At 41.8% G+C, this 25,215-nt stretch overlaps 1 protein-coding gene across 3 annotated transcripts; it reads left to right on the top strand.

The window, feature by feature from the left end:
* The first annotated feature begins 4,379 nt into the window (after positions 1-4,379).
* Positions 4,380-25,011, top strand: znf710b (zinc finger protein 710b). Of its 3 annotated transcripts, XM_058629702.1 has the most exons (6): positions 4,384-4,534; positions 4,703-4,823; positions 18,820-20,391; positions 22,226-22,417; positions 22,608-22,779; positions 23,084-25,011. In XM_058629702.1, the coding sequence occupies exons 3-6, from the start codon at positions 18,862-18,864 to the stop codon at positions 23,263-23,265; spliced, it is 2,076 nt and encodes a 691-aa protein (XP_058485685.1). In that variant the 5' UTR covers positions 4,384-4,534; positions 4,703-4,823; positions 18,820-18,861; the 3' UTR covers positions 23,266-25,011. The 3 variants fall into 3 exon arrangements, with proteins under 3 accessions (XP_058485684.1, XP_058485685.1, XP_058485683.1); XM_058629701.1 differs by lacking the exon at positions 4,703-4,823 and having other exon boundaries at positions 4,380-4,534; XM_058629700.1 differs by lacking the exons at positions 4,384-4,534; positions 4,703-4,823 and adding an exon at positions 16,622-17,420.
* Positions 25,012-25,215: the final 204 nt, after the last annotated feature.

Below are 25,215 nucleotides of genomic sequence, written 5' to 3'. Positions count from 1 at the left end.
ATTTTCCACCCGTAGGCTTTGGACAGTTACGTAACACAAACCTCCGAATGATTAATGATGATCCTCAGCAACAAATTAAGTTCATCAGTGAGTATAGAGTAGTATTGCCTTTGTAGTTGAAGAGCTTCACTATATCACTTTTAGTCGAGACCTTCAGTGTCTAATGCTGTTTTAGTTGACCTGCCTCAATCTCCTTTGACAGTTCAACAGGAACAATGATGTGACAACAACGTTTTTAAATTAATCACTTTAGGCAAGGTAAAAAGGAACATGTTTAATGCTCAAACTGACTCAGTGGAATGTTTGTACCCTCTAGGGTCAGATGTGTCAATTTGTCCTGTGACATTTAAGGACCTCTTTTATCTAAATATTAACAGCATCATCATAAAAAATATGAGACAGCTTTTAATCGAAGAATAACTCAAACCATTTTCATTTGACAAGGCATTTCAGCACATAAAGACACACTCGCCTCTCTTTTATCTTCATCTCATGCACTATTTATTCTTTAAATACTGATGATGTGCTTACACAGAAAATTAATTACTTACACCCCCAAAAGTGACATTGTAACATCATTGTTTGTATTAGTAATTCAAGAGACAGTGGATGCCAAGTGATGTTTCAGCTGTTCACCAGTAGGTGTCAGACTTTACATGGATGTCACGTTTCTTCATTCATTCATCTTCTACCACTTTATCATCCACATGAGGGTTGCTGGTGCCAATCCCAGCTGACATAGGGCAAAAGGCGGGGTTCACCCTGGACAGGTCGCCAGTCCATCACAGGGCCATATAGAGACAAACAACCATCACTTTCACATTCACACCTATGGTCCACGAAGAGTCTCCAATTTACCTAATCCCCAAATCTGCATGTCGATGCAAAAAGACCCTAGTTCCGACCGGGTCGCAAACCGGGTCTTGCTGCAAGAGTGCTAACCACTACACCAACCGTGTGGCCATGTCAGGTTTCTGTTGAGTATTATCAAGCTCTTAAGTACGTCTGCACAGCTTCTGGCATCTCACTTCTATTGTGTGGTGATGTAGGTCTGACAGTCTGGGTCACATATTTCCTCCCCCTCACTGCATAAGAACCGGACCCACAAGTGTACTTCACTGTGGCTCTACTACAGAGTCAGCCAGCGAGTGTTGCTGCCTCACAGTCTGCAGTCATGAAGAAATCTGATAAATAAAGTCTCTAATATCAGATTTACTTGTGAAGTTTGTGAGATTGCTAGTCATTATTCTGTGCATTATTGGTGTGCATCTACCAGTGTCAAAGGAAAGACAGAAAGTGAGTGAAAGACAGAAAAACTGTGACGCCAAAACATGTGAACAAATACACTACACTACATTAACCAGACTTCATATGGCCTTGAAGCTATTTAAGCATTAATCATTATCAAGTAATAATAATTGAATTTCTCTGTGTGTGTGTGTGTGTGTGTGTGTGTGTGTGAGTATACTTCTATTTATATCGTTGTGAGGTCCAAAAAGCGAGACAAACCTATCTTTGTGAGAACATTTTGACCTTGTGGGGACATTTTGTCTGGGGTTTTCAGGGTGAAGACCTGGTTTTAGGGATCGGGTGAGAATTGGGTTTATGTTAGAGTTAGGGCAAGGGTTAGGCACTTAATTGTAATGGTTAAGGTTAGGGTACGGGGCTAGGGAACGCATCATGTCTATGATGTGTCCTAAAAAAATGGTTTGTGTGTGTTACATATTTAATACTCCCATTTTAATTTAATTATAACATCATATAATTCCCAAGGGTTTGTTTTTGTTTTGTTTTTTTAAATCATCACTGAGCTTTATTGTTTCAAAGCACCAGAAAGAGAAAGTAGAAAGATTTAAGATCGAGTGTCTAATAATACGGAGAAACCCGACTGATTCTTTCAGAGATACAGTCAGTATGAGTCTTCCACAATAGTCATTGTCAACATATACAGTACACATTTTTAAGGAGTGACTTACTGTATCTGATGTCATGCACAAACTGGTCCTGGAGGCTGTTGGAAAATAAACAAAGTGAGAATAGAAAATAAATAATTTGCTGGTTAACTTGACACTTTTGACCTTTCTGACTTGTCAAACATCTGAAGACATGCTTAATGCTCAGTCAGGCTCACTCACTGGAGTGAGAGTGCCCTCTAATGTCAGACTTGTGTATCTCTCACAGAAATTATTTGACGATAAACACATTGTAAGAGTTAATAATAATTCCCAGTTTCAGCACTCAAACACCAGAATTAGCTCAGATGAAGACCTGAGGCTGAATAAAGGTCTGGCTCTTTTACTAGCGGTTCAGATTTATTTAAAACTTAAATTCACTCCAAACATGCCCTTAATTTATCCTGAACACAGCGTGAGAGCTGGTAAAAAGACAAAAAATAAATATTACTAAATTTTACTCACAAGAAGATATGAATTACCTCCCTTTAACTCTTCTTCAGCCATGTTAATGTTATTTCAATCAACCTAAAATATCTAAAATATTTTAACTAAACTTTATTTATATTTTAGTAAACAACAATAAACAACAATGGGCCAAATAAAACAGCTTCTAAATTAATTGTGCATATAAACCAACTTTAATAACAAATTATATTTATATTTTTCCTGGAAAAAAAAGGGTTAGCTGTGAAAATAAATCATGCATAGGATAACGCTAATGAAGTGATAATAATGAATTGATGCTACTAGCATAACATTCACATAAACATGAAATTCTATAGTACTAACCGACATTAAAAGCTACTCAAAACACGCACAATATAAAATAAAACATGTACAGACCTTGTGCCCTCGTCAGGCAGGTGCTAAAACAAACCATGAAGAGTGCAATTAGACTCCGTTTGAGGCCTTCATTTGCACTATATTGCTCACGTATTTTTCTACTTCCGGTATTTTACCCTTCCAAAATAAAAGTATCGCAAAAACAGACGACCTACGACAAACGTTAGGTCATTTACAGATGGTTTATGATAATATCTCAAAGAGATGTAAATAATATATCTAATGCACCAGTGACCACCATTAAATCATTATATTTTGGGCTTCTTTTTTTGTCCCTTTTGTGACAAAACATGTTTTGATTATTAGTATTTGACCTTCTTGGTTGAATTTTGTGCAGAATGACATGTTCCTCCCAAAGTCCAAAAACATGCAGAGGTTAATTGGTCACTCCAACTCAGAGGTCTCAAACTTGCGGCCCACGGGCCACATGTGCCCGCCACTAAGTATCAAGTCATAATGAGTTAATCATGTATGTTTTTGTGTAATAGATTAATTTTGCATCATACATATATATATATTTCATCTTTTTCGTTCCATATCAAAACAAGCAAAATAAATTCGTTTTTTTTTGGAATATTGTGATATAAAGTTGCTTTTACTTTGACTTTTTTTCCACTTGTCCTGACAAGACAAGGTGCTAAATGGCCCCGAGGTCATGAGTTTGAGACCCCCTGATCCAAATTGACCATAGGTGTGAGTGTGCAAGTGAATGGCTGTTTGTCTCTTTGTTCGTGTTGGCTGTAGATAATTTATTATCAGCATCAATTATGAGTTAAGACATGTAGGCTCTTGAAAACTTGTAAACATTTGCAGTCCAATATGACGAAACCAGTATGACATACAAGTCTGATTTCTTTACTAATTTCTTCACTTTACTGTACTTTTTTTTTTGGCAAAGCAGATTGTTGTTGTTGTGATTTATAGCATGGCATTACTTATGCTGTTCAGCCATAAATTGCAGTCCTACAGTTGCGGGTACAGACATAGCGCCATCTGGTGGTTTTTGTTTCTGTCACACATATACACACAAAGAATTTATTTTGTAGGTGCATTTTTTCCAATGAAACTAGGGAGCTTGTAAGTGATAATATAAGAGATGAATTTATATTTTAGTTGTCCTCTTCTTCTCCTCATTATTATTACTACTATTGTTATTATTATTGTTGTTGTAATTATTATTGCTATCATTGTTCAAAGGAGTTTATTATTTTAGTTCAAGTGGCTATTAATGCCAGTACTGTTGTCAGGGTGCAGACAAAGCACCCCCTGGTGGTATTTTGTTGTCACACAAATGCTGTGTGATGTTTCACAGTAAAAATGACACAATGCTAATTTCCTTTCTTATTAAAATAAGAAATTAAACAAATAAACAATGAAGGAAGTATCTGAGGAAGGTTTCGTTAAAGCAGCACACCACCACCATTAACTGGGATATAGTAATGATGATTATGAAAGATTTTGAAACCAGCTGTGTGAGGAAAAAACACGAAATAATGAGTATGAAGAGATAATGTCTAAATAATGGTGATGGCTGATGTGTGGTGGTTGTGACTGCACTTTGAGTCCGCCTTTACTTGTGGCGTTGAGGAGGAGCTCGGTTGTTTATTCATTCACGTCAGCCCCTCGTCTCTTCCCTCCTTCCTGCTACACTCAACCAGGACCCGCCGCTCAAACTGTTTTCCCATGTTCACGTTAGCCACGGTCACGTCGCCACCATAAACCGATTTTGGAACCAGGTAAGTTCTGCTGATTTGTTTCTCCCCATTTCTGCGATAACAGGCGGTTTAGGTTTGAGTAGCTGTCGCCGGAGCGTTGACTTGTCCGGCCCGGCGAGGCAGAGAAAGAAGAACAGGAGGAGGAGGAGGAGTGTTTCAACCGTAACTTATTAAATTCCTCCTGACCAGGCTTCAAAATGAAAATGTACGTGCCGTGTTGATGATAATGTGACGGTCTCCGCGTTACGGACGGCTGTCTGTCAGTGCGGGGCTTTTCCTGGGTTGGACCGAAAACCAACGGTCGATGTAGGTCAGTAACTACAGTCAAAATGTCGTCTTTTCTTTCCTTTTTTTTTACTTCCACATTCTCTCATGCCACAAACAGATGGCGTCGAGAGAGGGGGATGGAGAGAATGGGTAGAGAGACGCATAAAGGAGTAGAGGGGCGACACCAGGCCACGGTGTCTGCCCATCACTGCACCGACACACTGCACACCTCTTCATGCCCAAACACTGAGGCAGGAGGCCGAGGTGTTCTCCTGCCTAGGCCCGTCTTCCTAAACAAAGTTTTAGCCGTCAAGTTGTATGCTTCAGTTTTTTGTTTTTTTTTTAAAGATACAGAGGAGGGTTTTATTTGAAAACAGGAATGATGCTCAAATGTTTATTGGCAGGAATATAATATACTATACTTGTTTAATTGTAAGTGTATAATTGCTTTAAAAAAGTTTGGTTTTTGTATTCTTAGGCCCAGGTCATACTTGACATGTGTCCATGTGTGATGTACATTTTGTCATCCACCCATTTCCATAGTGGTCTGTGTAGACCCTCGGTGGACAAACATGGGCACACTTCCAGGTTGAGTCTATCAAACATGCTGTCAGTGTCGTTGCTCCCTGTAGCACAAGACTTTCCAGTCCAATTGGTGATGTGCTCTTGTTTTGGTTGAGATTATGCGAGGAGGTCCCCAGGTACCCAGATATGCACTACTCGGCACTCAAAGAATACAAAGTCATACAAAAGAGGGTGAACCCGTGGTGAGAAATCACTGCTTTCTGTAATGCAGTGTAACATCTAGTATGCATGTGCAGTATGCTAGGCTGCTATCTGCCCTCTTTAAGTGTATGAACGTTGCTGACATGTATACATGTGCGGAAAAGTCTCTCTGTGGACACAGAATGTGGACAATGACGTGGCCTTTTATGTGCATTTCAGGCAAGGGCCTTGCTTTTAGGAGACTGCCATTTTGGATTGCAATGTTTTTGTAGTGCCCTGAAGGGACAAATTAGCTAAAGCCTGTTTTTTTTTTACTACGCAATCAAAGAAGAATGTCTGTTATGGTATGCAAAGGCTGCCATAGCTCCCTGACACCATGGGAAATGGAGGGGTGAGTGGAGGAATCCTCTGTTAGTCACAGTGTCACTAATTCTTAGGCCACACTGGATGTGTAAGCAGTGCGTCACTGAATGTCTTGCTTTCTGTCACACTGCCCACATTGGATGTGTTTCATGCGAGTCAGACCTTCTATAAGCGGTTTGCGGTACAAACAATATCATTTTAGAGATTTTCATAATACCGTCCAACTGCGATGTTGACCTCCTCGACTTGCGTCAAAATAAAAGGTGCACCTAACACTTCCAGAGTTTCCCATACATTAATCAATGCATGGTGACAGAATCGGCACTGACCGTCACAAATTGATTCTGTTTTCTTCTTTTTTCCCCCATCATTATTTTAAAAAAACGCATTGTTCCATTCATTTATCTCCCTGCCCCGCAGCTCGCTCGCTCTCTCTCACACACACACAGACTAACAGCTGATATGTTTGCCTCTTCTCTCCACACACAGCGCATGCAGCCAATCAAACGATAACACACACAACGATGTACGAATTCATAGTATTTTTCTTCTATGAGTGTCTCGGCTTGCAAATTCAGTATGTAGCATTAGTTTGCAACCACCCTTCTCTTTTGGTAAACCCAGACACGGCACATTTAACATTATCTCCCTCCCTGTTTTTTATCTAACCAGTGAAGCACCGTCACAATTGAGTGTGTGTGTGTGCATGTGTGCATAAGTGTGCAGATGAGATGTGGGTTAGTGACTGGCATTATACTCACTAAAGTAGACCACACTACACCAGTGTAGTAAAGTAGTATTCATTATATAGTATGGCAGTTTCATATTTTATACAGAGTTATAGTTATTAAATAAAGTCTGCCTTGAAGTTGCCATTAATTTAGTTTATTATTTATTATTGTGTGTATGCTGTTCAGCAAGGCTTGAGTGTATAATATATTGCACGATCGACAGATGTGAGTCCTGGCATTTAGCTAAGTATGGGGGAGTATTTGGAGTAATTAAAAAAGAATATTTTTCTTGGTTATTTTCAAAGGCAAAAAAAATATAAAATCTGCTCACCAGCAGGCACTCTCCCTTTGTGAACAGAGCTGCGCAAGATGCAACAGATCAGCAGATACACATACATGGCCCCTACTTTACACACACTGAACCTTTCATTTTGAACTGCTAAACATATCCACTGTGTAAAGATAGCATCAGCCAACTCTGGTGCAGGGAATGAGGCCATATTTTGGTCACCTAATCCTGCATAGACGGGTTGTGTTGGCCCCGCACTGCAGCAGATAACCTGTAGCCCAGGCTGCGTGCTACTCCTGTGGGGGGACACATCATCGGTTGGCTGACTCGTCACTTCAGAGATCATTGATAGGCCACAGGTATCCTCCACTGCACTGCACTAATGAGGGCACCACATCTCAACACTGGCTGTCAGGTTCTCAGAGTGGACTTATTAAGTTTTGATTTATGTGATGAAAAGGGAAATCCACAGTGTGATGACACTACTTGCATGTTTTTAGACTGTGGGAAGAAACCGGGGAACCTGGAGAAAACCCACGCACACATGGGGAGAACATGCAAACTTCATGCAGAAAGGCCCTTTTCCGACTGGGTCTTGAACCCGGGTCTTCTTGCTGCAAAGGCAAGAGTGCTGCGGATGGTTTTGTTAATGATAAAGGGAAATCTGAAGACATATTTGGTGGTAGCGTTTATAAACTGCAGCGTTTATCTTGTCATTCTGTTGATGGACAGACGCAAGGTAGCACGACTTTGAAGATGTCTGTGAAGAAAATGTAAACAGCCCTGGTGTTGTCTGCCCTTGGTGTTTTCCTCGTGGAAGAAGAAAGTAGTCCTAGTCTCTTGGTTAGAGCAAATTGTATTGATATTTCTGCAATCTATGAACGTCATCACCAATTCAACATGCCAAATCCTCAGTTAAGTCATTTGTAGGGCCACTCCGGACCCAGGCAACAGTCACTGGGGCCTCATCTACTGATGAGAACTGTGGATAGTCATTGACTGTGTCCTGGGCTTCAACAAGGTACCACTTCCATGCATGTCTGAATTTGTGCTGCAGATCTTGTTTGCATTTTTTGATGAGGAAAAGGACCCATTTCTGATTGAACATAGTTCTGAAATGACACAATAACATCACAATATCCAATATATTAAAATTAGCATTTTCATTTAAAAAAAATGTTTGGCTCTTGAAGTGTTGTCAAGTAATGATGTTCTTGCACCTTCACCTGTGTCTACAATAGTGTATCTCTTGTCTTTCTACTGAGTTGTTTATCCCAAATTGCCAAGCACACATGTCAGGGCCTCCTCATTGCTCATCCTCCTACCTCCCTGAAAGTATGTCTGAGGCGAGTGAACCTCCACAGTATCATGATAATTCCTCTGGCCTGTTTTTGCTTGATGGCACCTCTGAAAATGTGTCCTGTCAACTGGCTGCTATATGAGTTTGTTGACACCGTTGTTAACCTTGTGTCAGTGGACTATTTTACTGACTTTACCTTGCCTTTTGACTTTGATGTATGGTGTGTCAGTATTTAGACCAGGCTGCTTTGTTTGAATTACTTAAAAGCTTGCTTAGTGATGATATAATAGTATTTGACATTATGCAGGATGATCCCTTGACTTAATGTAATAATATTCTCTGAAAACATTGTCAAGATCAACACAAAGCACTGGCAAGTTGTCAGCAATTCAGGTCAGGGCTCTGTCTGCAGAATTTATGCCTCCCAAGTTTAACTGAGCAGTTTTTCTATTTCTTGGTCAGCTTGAGTTATACAGTGATGAATGAATTTCCTGAAGTTTGGATCGATATTGTGTTATTACACTGCTGCTGCTGCTGCTGCTACTACACAATCTGTATGCCTCTCAGGGGATCATAAGCTGTTCATCCATGGATGATCATTGTCAGAGTCACTGTACTGAATGCAATCTAGCAATGCCAAACTAAAAGCCCATTAGAATCTCAGTATTTCTTAAAAGAATGAAGCAACCAATCATCTTTTCTGAAATTGGAGAATACACACAAATTAAGCTTTCTCCTTTTTTCTCCATCCGTCCTTTGTGTGGATGTGGGTTATTGCTGTGGTAAAGGGTTTAGAATAGCTGATGATGGTGTCAGCACATTGCAGTGCACAGTTGTGCTGCAGGCAGGGTTAAAAAAAGAGACTGATGTTTCTCGAATCACAGAGGCCTCATGTGTCATGTAAGGCCTGTTGGTTGTGACCATGCTGAACAACCTCCAGAGTGTAATGGCAGTTTGTTTGTATGTGCAGTGTGACAGCAATGTGTCTGGAAAAAGGCCCACGAAGTTGAATTGTTAAAAAAAACAAACAAAAAAAACATCTGATCTAGCTTATTTGTGTTACCAACGCAAGCTGTTTAAACCATATGGCTTCCTTAACAGTAAATGCAACTCACCCATTTTCCCTGTTGCATATCATTAACACAGCTGTCAATTCGACACATTCTTCTTAAATATGTTGGACTTGATGTATTCTGTAAACATCTATAATTTTTATATATTTTTTTAATGATGACTTATCCCCACTTGTCTTAGATTTTCATAAAACTTAATTTTAATGATCCCAGAGGATGAATTCTATTGCTATGGGCTGAATTGTCCTTTTTTTTTTTGTAAAATAGGAATAGCCACTGACATCCATGGTCCCCAGAGGACTAAGCGTCACTACTTTGTTTGTCCCCCGACTTCTCGTGAGTTTTCTTTTTGAAATCCTTAAATATACAGTATATTTGGATGGATTGGCGCAAAGTTTTGGCCAGATATCTGTGGTTCCCAGAGGAAAACCCCTGTTAATTAGATGATTCCCCAACTTCTTCTCTATTGCCACCCAGGTTCAGTTAAGTGAAAATTCACAGAAACTAACGAAAGGATCTCCACAGATTTCATGACATGGATTTATAAAGAATGATTGTTGTAATGTGTTCTCATTAAGTGATATCATCAGATAACTAATGAAAGGATCACCATGAATTTTATTGCATTTATTCATAAAGAGTGATTGTGGTAATGTGTTTTCATTGAGTGTCGTCATCGGGTAACATTTTAATCTTATCTTCCACATATTGATAAATAATGATGTTCCCATCAGCATCAGCTGTTGTTTAAAATGATAAATTGTTGTCTTTTTTTTATTGTTAAACTCATTGCATTTGTGTACTGCTGATAAACAGGGTAAGATGAAATACGACCATAAATCTACCATTAATTAATTCTGAATATTTAAATGAATCTTCCATTTGCTTCATGATGCAGAATGAGCTTACAACCGGCAAATCCAGTACATGAAACTGACCCTGGCTAAGTACTGCCCTTACCAGCTTTGGCTGTGAGAAGTTGTAACTAGTTGTCTGGTGAGTCATTGTCGGCTCGTCTCTGTCGTGCTGAACATAGTCTCTGTTAGAAAAGCTTTATAGTTACAGTATGTGAACCTGTTTTGCTTCAGGTATACGTAACATGGTTATTGTAAAATCTGCTCATTATTTTTGATATAACTATTTATCCTTTCCCTTTTGTTTTTGCCTTTTCCTTTCTGATTGCATCTGAGTTATTGGTCCTTTATTAAGTTATAATTGAACCATAACATATTCTGGGCAGACCATTGTGTAGATTGCACAATGTGCAACAATATTTAATGTTAGCCTTCAGGCCTCTGCAATCCACTGCTCACTTAGCTAACTAACACTTTTCAGCATAACGCAGAGCAGTGGCCTAGTTCATGTCTGTCTGAATGGTGTATTTTTAACAGTGTGTTTGTTTGTGTGTGTGCATGCATTGTTTTTGTTTTTTGTTTTTGCACATTTTTATTTTTTTATTTCGTTTCTTTCTCTCATTCCCCCTCTTTGCTTTTACACAGTCTCTTTCTCGGCGTCTGTGTTCCTGTCACTGATGAGGCTTTTGTCATGACACAGTGCAGCACTTTGTCCTGCAATACTGAGCTCTTTATCTGAGTAGTTTTAACATTTAGAGTTCTACGTTTTAGCTTTGGTACATCTCTGTGGATGGATGGTGTTAACTCATGGGAGTGGGTACAGGGTTTATTTGATTGACGCCATTATTGCTGACATGGAGTTTACACATGAATGGGTGAAGTTATTCAAGACAGTGTTGTAGTGATAATTTTTAAATTTATTAGAATTTTTCAGACTTTCTAAAAAATTTTTTTTTAAAGAAATCCCAAAAGGCACCAAATTATTATTAAAAATCACAACTTGCTGCTGTCAGTTGTAGCTCATTAACACAGTTAAGGTGCAAGAGCTGGGACTCTTTTATGATCATTTAGTTCAATTACCTAACATTATGCAGCGACATCCGTGCTAGGTCTTGTATAGGTAGGATATAGGCTCTTCCTCTGATTCTGAACTGAATCAGTTAACTGTGTGGTTTGGGGCTAATGACTGGTTTTATTAATCTGTCCATTATTTTCTATTATTTTCTATTTTTTGGTCCATAATATGTAAGAAAATGGTAAAAATGTGAATGAAAGGCTTTGACCACAAACCAAAGATATTCAGTTTACTGTTGTAGAGGAGCAAAGAAACCAGGAAATAATCACATTCACATAGGTGAGGTCACTTTTGTAAATGCACAGTTGAGGCGCTGTGCAATAATAATATTTTAGCAGCTTTGCTTTAGTGTATATGTTGTTAAATGAAAGTGATTTTTTGCAGACAGCACAATGTAAATGGCAAATGCAATGTAATACACTAGATTCAGTCTCGGGGGGGAAAAGGTTATGTCTTTTATGTCACACTTTCTCATCCATACGTTGAATCACACTGGATCGCTTAATGCCACAGACGTGCATTATTAAGTTCAACCTGTAAGTGAGAAATTGGTTGAGGAGAGAGTAGCAGAGCGAGAGGGAGCGATAGAGATGATGGGAAGAGAGATAAGGAAGTGATGAAAAGGAGGAAAGTGGGTGGGGGTGTCCATGGAAACGACAGGATAGAGTGATGGGTAAGAGAAGGAGAATGGGGCAATGCAGTTTAAAACGGTCTGATATAGTTACAGAGCAGGTGAGCCCACAGGAGCATTTAACAAGGCGGCAGAGTGGACATGAAGTGGGACTGTAAACTTTGTCTTTTCTCATAATTCCACTTAAAGTGATTATGTTTGATGATTACATGGCTGGATATCATGTTATACAAATGAATTGTTAGGAATACAATTCCCTCCATGTAACCTCTTAGGTACCTGAGCAACTGAACAGCGTCAGGATTTTGGAACATTTTTATTTGGCCTGTGCTTATATTTCAAAATTTGGCTCACTGGGAGAGTGGGGTTGGTGTCCAACACTGCAGCCAGCCACCAGGGGTGGTCAAGATGGTTTGGCTTCACTTTTATGTGGAGTTGGGATTTATTTATTGCTTACAATATTTGTCCACACCGACACTGAAGTCATACATTTCACCTGCTCATCACACTTACATGGTGGCTACATCATATTTGTATACTGTCTGTAGGCTACACACAACGTAGCATTGGCTACGCTAAGCATGCGAGCCGTACTCAGTCAGCACTGCCAGCAGTGGCATGATTTTAATTGTGCCACATTTGCCAAAATGTAATCAAACGTAGGTTTAATCGACGAGGACTGAACTTGTAGCCTGCATTGTAACTTGGTGTATCCATGGGAAGGATACAGAGAGGAAGAGATGAGGACAATGGGGTGCAGTCGTCTCAGGCCCAGCATTACAATGACATCAATCTATCGTGATTAGATAAAATCGGGCCAGTCTATCAGTTGTGCTGCGCTGTTGAGTGCCATGACAGTTGTGATGTGTAAAAGACCGAGAGTCCTCAGGTCTGTGATCACATTAATAGGTTCCTGAATTTAGCTGTTTTCACTTTAAAAATGATTAACACGGGTGATGAAAGCCCTCGTTTACTTCTCCTTCTTTTGCTGCATCCATGTTTGTGAATCCACAAAATAGAGTGAGACGCGTTTTGTGCCGTTTCTCCCTCACTCACTCCCTATTTTTTCTCTACCTCTCTCTGTTATTCTCGCTCCAGCTCTCTTCCCCTCCCCCTCTCTCTGTTCCTCTTTCCTCCTCTCTCCCTCTTTCATTCTCCCTCCCTCCCTCTATTCTTGTCTCTCGCTCTCTCACCCTCTCTATGTCTCTCGCAATCCCTTTTCCCCCCATCTCTTGCTCTTGGTTTCCATCATGCTGTACCCCTCCCTCTCTCTTTGCCTCCCTCCCTCCCTCTGTCTTTCTCTCTTCCTCTCTCACATTGCACACTGCCCCTCCCTCCCTCTTTCTCTCTCTCCATTTTTCTCTTTTTTTCTGTCTCGCTCTAGGTCTCTTGCTCTCCTTTTACATCTTCCCCTCCCCCACTGCTGCCTCTCTCTCTCCCTCCCTCCCTCCCTCCCTCCCTCTCCCCACCCTCCCCCTTCAATCCCTCTTTCATTCCATGCAATCATCTGTTTTCTCTCTCTCTTTCTCTCTCTCTCTCTCTCTCTGCTTCCTCTATTATGCCCCATTTTGTCCTCTGCAGTTTCTTTCTCTCTCTATCTTTCCTCCATGTTCTCTCTATCCTGTTGTTTACCACACTCCCCCATAACATCTATGATACTAACTTTATTTACAAAAAAAAATGTTTTCAGTGAGTGAAAGAAAAAAACAGCTTTGTGGTGGAATCAGTTCTATTTCTTAAAAAAAAAGCTGCATTTTGAAGAAAAACCCTCCCTCCCTGTTACCTCCATGTTTATTTCTTATTTAACCAGCACATCAATGGAGCCATCCACTGGCCCCATTGTTCTCATTAAACCTAAATATTATTGCCTGCCTTGTGCATTCGCATTTACCCCAACTTGGTGGTTGCTCCTGTTTGCTTCATATGCAACAAGTGGCCAACTTGCTGGGCCACAAAACCACCACAAATGGCAGTCCTCTTCCTCTGGGAAATGTAAACTAGATGGATCATGTGACTGCCTCACCTCTCAGGTTCACAGATGGTGTGTCCTCAAAAACTGCTGTGTTCCTTCTGCACAGCTGGAAGCTGCAGGCATTTGATAGTTGGTTGGGGATATATTACAAGTGTTGCTTCTCATTGATGGATGGATGGATGGATTGGTGGCTGGGTAAGCCCATAGATATGATTCAGTATTATTGAGTTGTTGACGTGCACAGTTGGAGGGGCCGTTTTAGGTGTCCATTCATCATCTAAATATAAAATGTAAAGTGGTTCACATTAGTACGAAGATTCCCAGGATAAATTATCATTACAAAATATGAATAACTGCTGGTTCTTTGATTAAACTGAAGATTAAAATACAAACTCACTTCACTCACTTCAACTAGGACTCGGCGAAAAACAAATTAGTTTTCCTGTAATTCAAGACAATACCTCCTTGACTATGATTATGCCACCTGATCAATTCAGTTTCATTGGCCCCGTTTACACCCGGCATTAAAATGTGTTTTTGGTGATCGGATTGCAGTTGGCTAGCAGCTGATCACTTACATATAAGTACAATTATAAATACCCAAACCACCTCGGGAGGTGGAGACGCAGTGACATGGAAACTGCGTTTTCGGAACCCTGAACCCTTGCATTTATATGTAGACAGCCAATATGCTACTTTGGTAAAAAAAAACTATGATGTCATTGTCCCACTTCTCTCTTGCGCTTGCTGTTCACTGTTGCCGTCTTCCTCTTCTTGTGTTTGGCGGTTTTTAGGACTGTTCACTTCATGCTAATATTTATTTATAATATCTTTCCTTCCTTCCTTTCCCCTGTTTTGGTTCATTCTGTTTCTATGACTGCATGCATTGTAATTTATATTCATCAGAATAGAGTTTTATTTAGAACAAAGTTGGTGCACAGTGTTCTCCGTCTACAGGCCTGACATATGTACTACAGCTTTTAGAGCCGTTTTGATATTTCCTGAAATGATTCTGTGTTTACAGGAAACATTTTTAAAGGATTGTTTGTTTCATTTTTGTTTCCATTGCATTTTACTGGTGAGGTCATACTTTCTTGATATCATGTTTTTTCTGTCTTTTTTCTCATCATCTCTGATTCTTTCGATGAAATCCCTGTTTTCTTGAGCGATGAGTTTTATTTGGTCGTCTTTTGTCTTCAGCACAGCCGTACCTATACTCTAAGTGTTGATTTATCTCAGGGGAGCAAACTACTACCTTTAAAGGAAGCATCGCTTAAATACTGTCTGTGCAGCTCATAACCAAAACACTGTGGCTGTCAGTGTCTTCACATTTCTATTACTCAGACCTACTGCAGATGTGCTCTGTGACATGTGGATACATGATTGATCGAAATGGAAGGTGGCTGTACAGCATACTGACGAGATAACGCTCCTTTCGGCACATACAGCATTCCCAAGCATTTGATTGTTAATGAATGTGATTACAGCCTGTAAAATATAAATATAGTTTAAACTTGTTATTGAACATTTTTGAGACATTTGTTTTAATTTTTTCGAATTTTCCTTTTGTGGCTCACATGCTAACAATCAGTTCATTTACACAAGAATGTAGTGTTTATAAGTGATTGACATGCTAACAACTAACCGCATGCTATATAGTGGAGTGGTGGTGGACACATTATACAATAAATCTATTCCCCACCAGTGCTTGTATAGTGGGACCAGGACAGTAATTGAATGCCATAGTCGAGCTAAAACTGTGGCTTGACTTGAAAGTATTTGTTTTTATTTGCACACACACCAATAATGATCTGCATTTGACACATCCTTTTCAAGGCTTTGGTAGATGCAATGCGTATAGTGTGCATGACACGATTTGCGCCATCACCGTGCAGGCTGCGTGTGCAACCCAGATTTTGGAACCGTGCACAAAGAGCACGTTGGTTGCACGTAGACAGTGCATGTGTGAACTGAATTTCCGCCGCACCGATGATATATATACTGATATATTAAGCCCCGCTCACCAAGTAGAAAAAAACATTTCAACAACAGAAGAAGTAGGCGCCAAGGATAGTCATCCAAGCCTCGACCCAGTGATCCTCGAACTGACGGACCTTTCAGCTGATGAGCTGCTCGAACCAGATGTGTCTGAGGGAGATGAAGCATCATTCTCTTCTTCTTCCCCGCGTCCAGACTTGTATAACCACCCTATGGTAAAGTCAGATACTACATGATCCTGATGCGCGACTATACCAGGGTATACAGGGCTTGTGCGCGGAGGTATACCAGGGCCTTTGCACACCAGTATAGTGAACAAGTGAGCCCAGGGAGCATTGGTGGTTGGGTACCATGCATAGGGGCAGCCCAACCTTTGACCTGTCCTGGGATTTGAACCGGTCTGGTTACAAGCCCAATTCCCTTCCACTTGGCCATGGGCTGCTTGACTTGTGCATGGAAACATACTGACTTAAACCTTCATGTTTGTTCCTCAGGTGGCAATCTGCAATCTGTGTGTGTGTGTGTGTGTGTGTGTGTGTGTGTGTGTGTGTGTGTGTGTGTGTGTGTGTGTGTGTGTGTGTGTGTGTGTGTGTGTGTGTGTGTGTGTGTGTGTGTGTGTGTGAGAGAGAGAGAGAGGGGGGAAGACTGAGACTAGGAGAGGGGGATATAAGAAGTACCTAACACCTTTATTCTCTCCTTTATTTCTTCCTCTAAACAATTCTTCCCTTCATCCATCTTCCATATTTTTCTTACTCTTTTACTGCATTCTGCTCAACTCTCCCCATCCCCCTCAGTCTCTCCCTCTCTCTCTCTCTGGTTTTCTGCCCCCCCCCCCTTTCCTTCAGTATTCTCTCCTTCCAGTCCCTCCTCCTCCTGTCTCTCTCTCTCTATCCTTCTTCCCTGTCTGTCTGTCTTTCATTCGCTCATCTCCTTGTCAGTCACCTTCCATCTCTTTCTCTCCTCTACCTTTTCTTCTTGAGACTTGCATCCGAGTCTGTGCACGACACAATCGTCCAATACTTTTCCCCAATCATTGACCCTGACTTGATAAATAAGAAGAGAGGGATTCACAGACACAGAGAGAGTGAGAAATGAAACACTGAGAAGGACACAGCAATAGCTAGGGCTAGAGGAGCAAATAGATAAAGGATGAAAGTGAAAGACAAAGAATGACAGACAAAGATGGAGGAAATGTGGGTGACTGAGGCAGGAGGTGCCTCATATTTTCAGACTGATGATGATGTTGGTTTTATTTTTGTTGTTAGTGCCTGCATGTCTTGTGACTTGGCCGATTTATCACCAGACTCTGAAGAAGCCCTGTGCGTCAGTGACATGAGGCATGTGTTTTTAAACCAACTGGTTTGTTGGGAGAATGTTTGTTTGTTTGTTTGTTTGTTTGTTTGTTTGTGTGTGTCTAGCCTGTGTTTGAGCTTGTGTGGAATCACTACTGAAACTGTGGTGAGGCAGAGGGAGGTGGTGGTAGTGGAGAGAGGGCAGGCAATGTTAGCTCCGCCTCCCCTCAGTCCTCCTGTATAAATAGGAAGCAAATGCAGCCTATTCTCACTCAACACTTGCACTGAAGAATGAGATCCTTGAAGCACCTGAAACCTCACAGCAGGAGGAGCGTGGTGAGTTTTACCGGCTCTCACTCGTAGCATGTTCACTGAGGTGGAAGGGCAACATGGGTTTGATCACACAGAGGAAGTAGAAATTGTCCTCGGTGTTTCCTTGTTTTGTTTTTGTTTTTTAAAGTTGCCATGTACGTGTTTGTTATTCCATACACAAATTGAGAATGGTCAACTCATTAGCTCCTTCTCCATCCATCTTCTCAGCTTCTGTCAACTCCTCTGTATTCTTCTTGTCTTCTCATTTCCCCTGTCTGCTTCTCTTTACAGTTTTTATCTTTAGTTCTGTCTGGGTCTCATTTTGTCATTTTCTTCCTCCTTCTGTCTCTTGGTTGCTCACTGCTTCCCCCTCCCCTGTCTCAACATATCTTTCTTTCTCTTTCTTCTTCTTGCTCTCTATTGCCTGCTGCCTCACACTCACCCTCTCACTCTTTCACTCAGCACTACCCTTCCTCTCTCCCTCCCTCCCTCCCTCTCTCAGCTCCTTCCCTCCTATTCCCCTCCTCACCCCACCCTTCTCCTTATCTCTCCTCTATTCTCCCTTTACCTTTCTTTTTTCTTTTTTTTCCAATTCTCCTCTCCCCCTCCTCTCCCCTAGACTATTGCCTTGTCTCTCTCTCTCTCTCTCCCTCAGTATCTGCTTTTCCCTCTCTCCCCCTCTGTTCTCTTTCAGCTCTCGTCTGTTTATTTCCTCCTCCTGCTTTTGCATTTCTTAATCTCACTCAGTTATTTTCTCTTTCCCCCCTGTCTTGCACTTGAAGGAGTTTGTGTAGATCAGTAGTCCAGCTAATCCCTATAACACACACACACACACTAACCTCACATGGTTAGCTGAATTAGGATGCATTCTTTCATAGTTCTTGTGTCTCAGTCACTAGATCTGAAAAGTTGCTTTTTGAAAGCCTTGTTTCAGGTTGACTGTGTTAAGGGACTCCGTTCATCTCTTTATGGTTTTTGTGCTTCCTTCTAGGTGATGCAATGAAGGGCTCTTCAATATCAAAATTTGTTTCTTACTCCTCCTTCTATCTCTCTTGACAACCAGCTCAAAAAATTACACATTGGATGCCAAGTCTTGACTCTTTTTTGTCCTTGTTTGATTACTTTTGGTGTGCTGTAGTTCAACTTGGGTCAAATCTTCATCATACAGACAACCTGGTTGTAGCCCAGAGTTGTAGTCCACTGTTGATATATTCGGGCTGTTCTTAGGAGTCGTGTCCTAGCAACTGTTGTTATTGAGGTGTCCTTAAAAACTAAATCCACACAACCGATGACAGAGGAAACTAAAAATGTCAACAGAATAAATCAAACATTTAGAGGAAAAGTGTATATTTACAGTCACACTTGTATAATGTGTTCCTTGCTTTGCTGATGTCTTGATGTGCTTCTCTTCATTCTCTTCCAGGAGGAGGCGAGCCGGCGCCTGGGTAGATGTGAGCCCAAGGTAATGGCCAGGCTGGTGGACATAGGCACACAGACAGATCCAGTAGTCGTGCTGTCCTTGGCCCAGGCCGCCGTGCTAGGTCTCATCTCCCAGAATGAAGTGTTTGGAGCTACTATTGCACCTAACGGCTTCTACACCGGTGAACCCAAAGAGTCCCCAGCGCCCCCAGTAGACGGAGTTGACTACGAGTACGCAGACCAGCTTATCGGAGCTAACGGAGATTACTTAGGAGACAACTTGGGGGAAGACGGACAGATGCAACCCAGCTGCAGTCAGAGAAGGTGGCAACAGGGGCCGCCTCAACATCTAGACGGGAAAATGGTTGGCCCTGATCGTCATGGCCTTCAAGGCAGTGACGTGGCCCCGTCCCATGTGAAAGGGGAAGTGGTGAACTCTGGAGTGTCCCCCTGTGTCCATATGCTTAACAACATGGCTCCCAGAGGCGGTTTAGTACAAGTGGATCCCAACGTCCTCAGAAGCAGTAACAAGAACTGTGCAGAGTGTGAGCGGGATGTGACTAACCAACAGCAACCCAACACACACGGACACCCACCGCCCTCACAGGTTGGCCACAGAGGAGGCGAGCAGGCCCACCGAGGACTGCAAGGCCAGCGCCCTATGGGAAGCCATGGCCGAGGTGGCAGAGAGGATGAAGAAGAGGTAGAACATCAGGGCAACAACATGATGAAGCCCACGCAGCAGGAGGAAGCCATCAGCAGCTACTTCCAGAGCAGTGAGGTGGGCAGCTATGATTCGGGGGAAATGGGTATCGGGAGCGAGTATGAAGAGAGTGGCCAGAGCATGATGTGGACAGACGGGAGCGGAGGAGGGCAGCACCAGCCGCCTCCGCACCCGCAGCCTCCCCGTCGGCACGGCGGTCGCCGCGTAGATCGTCTCGATATCAACATTCAGATTGATGAATCTTACTGTGTAGACGTGGGAGACGGCCTGAAGCGCTGGAAGTGCCGCATGTGTGACAAATCATACACCTCGAAGTACAACCTGGTCACGCACATCCTGGGTCACAATGGCATCAAACCGCATGCCTGTCCACACTGTGGGAAACTTTTCAAGCAGCCCAGTCACCTCCAAACCCACCTGCTCACGCACCAAGGTACGCGGCCTCACAAGTGCACCGTCTGTAAGAAGGGCTTCACTCAAACCAGCCACCTGAAGCGACACATGCTCCAGCACACCGACGTCAAGCCCTACAGCTGCCGCTTCTGCCGCCGCGGCTTTGCCTATCCCAGCGAACTGCGAGCGCATGAGGTGAAGCATGAGCGGGGTCGGTGCCACGTGTGCTCGCAGTGTGGCATGGAGTTCCCCACCTACGCCCACCTCAAACGCCATCAGACCAGCCATCAGGGCCCCCACACCTTCCAGTGCACCGAGTGCAACAAGTCGTTTGCTTACCGTAGCCAGCTCCAGAACCACCTCCTGAAGCACCAGAGCCCAAGGCCTTACACCTGCTCCCAGTGCGGCCTGGAGTTTGTGCAGCTCCACCACCTGCGTCAGCATTCACTCACTCATAAGGTATTGACACCGCCGCCGGACCATAGTTTATAAAATATTACATGTGTAGATCAGGAGGCTGCTTGTGTTTTTTGTCTTGTCACATTTAAAAAGACAATGAAATCAAAAACAGACACAAAAAGAGGCATATTATTGGATTACCAAAGGGAGGCTACCACACCTCTGCTGTCTAAAGGCCTTGCCTCAGTTCATCTCCTGTTATTTACTCACTGGGGTCTTGGTGAAGTAGACAGGTAAGCACACTTGCATGTGCCTTGCGGGCATGCATCCTGCTTCCTGCATCCTTTTATGTTTTCGTGTCTGGTTTTTGGTTGTGACTAAAATTTCCTTGAGGTTTTTAGGTCATAAAAGGAAAAGCTGTAATATATCTTACTGTAACAAAATAAATACCCCCAGGCTTAATGCAAAAAAAAAAGGAAGAAGTGAAAGGATTGGAAGCGATTTCATCAGAAATACACTTTGTTGCATATTTTTAGGGCTTTTATCTTTGTGGTGCTACCATTGTCAGCACTAGTGTGCTCATTTTTTTCATCAAGTCACAGAGTACAGTTAATCACCCATTCAGTTGAACATGCTGCGGAATGTGTCTCCTGTGGACATCCTCAAGAGAATTGACTGTCTGGATTAGAAAAGTTTTGTTCATGTTAACAAAACAGGACTGATCTTTTGCAAGATCCTGCAAAAAAAATCTAACCTAATCTCACTGTAAGCAGTAGGATAAACATTTTACAAATGATTGTTTCCCACAGTCAAAATGGTCATGGAAGTGAGATGCCGTGTTGTACAGCACTGCATTTTCCTATGGATTTAGTTCTGTACGTCTATGACACACATTCTTATTCTTTGTAATCCTTGTCTAAATGAAGTGCCTTCAATTGCTTGCTGCTCCCCGACCTGCACTACACATGTAAACACACACACAAGTGGGGAATAGGGTGGCTTTGCAAAGTTTGGCCGTAATTTGACTGAATGAAAATCTAGAACTACACTCTGTAGTCAAAATTGGACACGGGGTGTCTGTGTCCTCAGAGGAGAAATGTCCTCTGTTGTGAAGTATTGTGTATTTGAGTCAGCTGTCCATTCAATGCCTCTTGGTGGACGACAATGGAAGACAACAATGTCTTTTTTTGCAGACATCATTGTGGACTGAGTCTGCCATGGTAGTCTGCTTATACAGCCTTTTGACACACTAGTGAGCTGTGATACCTATTTGGCCTTTTTAATAACACTTTTTTTATTCAGTGCCACTTGTGCGTCTGCTGACACTGACTGCAGAGTGGAGAGGATGGTGCCGCAGTACATCCATTTAGATAAACCTCAAGGCCTTCGCTGCCGTGAACTGTCTGCTATTGTGACTTCCTTCTCACTGTTCAAGCATTTCCTGTTGGATGTGAATATTGTGAGAGCGGCGTAAGGACTGATCTGAACTCCTTTGGCGCACCTTGGGTTTCCATATGGACATCTGGCATGTTGTCTTTACATAGTACACATACAGTACATGACAGTAGTCTAAAGCCAGCGTGTATCATGTCTCTCTACATTTAGATGTATCTGATGGCAGAAAGAGTGTGACTTTATAACAGATGTCAGGTGTTAATGGAGGCCTCATTTGCTGTTGGAAATGCTCACTGTGTTGATCATCATCAGCCAGTCTACATAAACTAAGTCCATGTCCCTCACACAAACATCTGGCAGTTTGAAAACCTGTGAATTAAGTAATTATTCTGGCAAAAAAAAAAAAAAAGTGAAAAGGAGTACACTTGCAAAAAAAAAAGCAGTTCTGCGTATACTGTATTTAAATGACTAAACCGTTCATTTTGTTTTGACTCTGCAGGGAATGAAGGGCCACAAGTGTGACGTGTGTTCGCGAGAATTCACCCTGTCGGCGAACCTGAAGAGGCACATGCTCATCCACAACAGCGTCAGGCCCTTCCAGTGTCACGTCTGCTTCAAGAGCTTCATCCAGAAACAGACCCTCAAGACACACATGATCGTCCACCTGCCCGTCAAGCCATTCAAATGCAAGGCGAGTATTTGACTTGACTGGACCCAGGTCGACCCCCAAAACACCAAACACCAAACGCGATGGCTGTTTTTTTACTGTTGTCAGACAGGATGTTTTTATTCATCACTGCCATTTCTACTGTCTTGTCAGTTCACATTAGTGCTTTTGTCACTATTTTTGTTTTTAAATGGCGTTTCTTCATTGTTTTCAGGTATGTGGCAAGTCTTTCAACAGAATGTACAACCTGCTGGGTCACATGCACCTCCACGCTGGCAGTAAGCCCTTCAAGTGTCCTTACTGCACCAGTAAGTTCAACCTTAAGGGAAACCTCAGCAGGCACATGAAGGTCAAACACGGAATGGACGTTTCACCAGAGGGACAAGGTAAGAAGCGCCGCACATCACGACCGTCACTTTATTTTTGTTGGTTTGTTGAACACTTTGGTTTCTCCTTCCAACCTCACATCCAGAACGGTTTTGTGACGGTTGTCAAGTTGTTCAATAACAAAAAGACTATGTCGTATTTGTCATTCGGCTGGTCATGGGTTTGGTTTTGACTGCTTGTGTTGCAAGTAAATCTGATCTAATATGACGCACAATTATGTCAAAGCAGGTTATAGAGAGGCTTTAATCAAGGAGAAAAAAAAAGTACCTTTTTTGTAATCATTTATTTGTTCATTTGTTCCAGAAGTGCTTCCAGAAATGGAAAACCAGGGGGAGTATGAAGGACAGAACTTCGGCTTTACATCACCAGACAATATGGACAATGGTGGCTCCCAGAACCTCACTAAACTCACCACAGCCAACATGGAGGACATGGAGGAGTATTACAACTTTGGCAAGGATACGAGCAGCTACACTACACCTTGAGTGGTGATGGACCAGAGAACAGGAATCTTGTTTTTCACAGCAGAGGGGAAATTATTTGGATACTGTTGTCATGACTTTGGGAGACTTTGAGGAAAGGGTTTTTCTTTTAGTTTTGGCCTCCTTCCAGAAGAGCCAGAAACTGCCAGACTCTGATGGGAGGCCAGGAGAACGAGTCACGCTTCAAAGAAGACGTTTCAGCTCCGTTGCATTATGGCAGTGACACTGAAGCTACTGACGACTCGCTTTAGTCGGGAGCTCTTTTTTTTTGGGATAACTACTCTAACTGACTCCAGGACTCTTAGCGGACAGTCAAATCTGTATGTTGTGTGTATGTATCTTTTATTTCAAAAGAAGAAGAAGAAAAAAAAAAACATGCTGCAGCTGCAGAGCCATCGGTTACATTTGATGTGGTAGAAAACTGTTTACTATTTTGCCAGCGTTGTCACTCACTCACTCCCAGTGTATGCTCTTATATTTTTGACTGAAAGTGCCAGTTAGATACATTTGCAACTAAGCTTCCACCGCGTCGGCTATTTACTCACTGTATACTGAACTTTTGATACGTAGTCACAACATATTCATAGGTGTGAAAGCTATTATGAAACGGTTCACAGTTGTGGTCGCCCCGTTCCTGCCCAGCCCTAAAAATTTAAAACAGAGATGAGATTCAACTTTATTGTCATTACTCAAATCCAAGTTTCGGGTAACGAAATGAGGTTTGCATCTCACCAGTAGTGCAACGAGCAGAAAGTGCAAGAAACGTCGGGTGTAGGATGTTAAAGTGAAACGAACAGACCCAAAATGAACAAGAAAATCACTGCAAAATTGCAAAACAGGCCAGTCTTTGAGTGCATTTGTGCTTCGGCACAGGCTGTTGAAGCCTTCTTCTTACGAGGACACGTAGTAACGCTTGTCCCATGTTGGCTGATTCCAGAAAACCTGTGTTGCCGGCATGTTGAGCCCTCTCACTGTACAAATGATTCTGTGACATGCTGTGTGTTAACCCACAGGTTGTGTTTCACATTGGTTTTGCTTTACATTAATAATCAATCCTGTGTAGTCGTTATTCTGCTCTAGTTCTTGAATTACTGGGTGAACAATACAAAGCACTTTTTTTCAAAGAGAACTGTCATTTTTCTGTGAAGCCCGTCTTCAGTAATTTGCCTAAAGGAGAAGAATTTGGGAAAATAGCCCATAATGGCAATATTATTAAAAAAAAAAAACAACAACAAATGTAGTGTGTGTTCTCAGTAGTGCAGATTCTTCCATGTGGGTTTTACACAGTTGTCAATTCAGATGTGAATTGAAGAATGGGTGAGTCTTGGAGATTATCTGCGTTTCTGAGCTTTTTGTTGTTATTGTTATTCTTAAAATCAGGACTGTTTTCACTTAACTTTCAATTCAATAAATCCAGAGATACATTTTCCTTCTTAAGGAAAACAAAACACCAAAATGGTGATTAAAAAGCAACATGCTGATGTAAAAAAAAAAAAAAGGGAAAGAAACATTATTTCATAGACTCCGTGGTTACATTTTGTAATGGTTGAATTGAAAGTTGACTGACACTAGTCCTACTATTCATATATCTGTTTTGGGGAAAACAGTCAGCTCCCCCTGTCCTGCCATGCAGGTCAGCTCTGATATGCACACTAAACCAGAGGAATGGTCTACTTGTTCTTTTTCATAATGAGGAACCTCATGAATATTGACCATTAATTATTTAATAAAGGTTCTCTAGTTAAATGATGGAGACTGGACTTGTAATCCGTCACTGTGTTTTTTCTGTGTGTGTGTGTGAAAAATGACCATTCCATGAATCTACACTTGGTTTTTCTCAACTGCTTTGGTTCATTTCTTACTTCGTCCTTAATATGTTTCAAGCTGTCAGTACATATCTTGAAAGAGTTAGTACAAACAGCACCACACGGTGGATTACATGTAAAAGTGCAA

This window comes from Solea solea, chromosome 5, assembly GCF_958295425.1.
Source record: "Solea solea chromosome 5, fSolSol10.1, whole genome shotgun sequence".
Lineage (NCBI taxonomy): Eukaryota > Metazoa > Chordata > Actinopteri > Pleuronectiformes > Soleidae > Solea > Solea solea.
Note: the sequence above shows the minus strand (reverse complement) of the source record. Positions and strands in the feature narration are given on the sequence as shown.

Coding starts and splice junctions, on each gene's coding strand:
- znf710b (XM_058629700.1), top strand. CDS start 17,376: ATGAGATCCTTGAAGCACCTGAAACCTCACAGCAGGAGGAGCGTG. Junction 17,421..18,819: donor CTCACAGCAGGAGGAGCGTG/GTGAGTTTTACC, acceptor ATTCTCTTCCAG/GAGGAGGCGAGCCGGCGCCT. Junction 22,418..22,607: donor TCAAGCCATTCAAATGCAAG/GCGAGTATTTGA, acceptor CATTGTTTTCAG/GTATGTGGCAAGTCTTTCAA.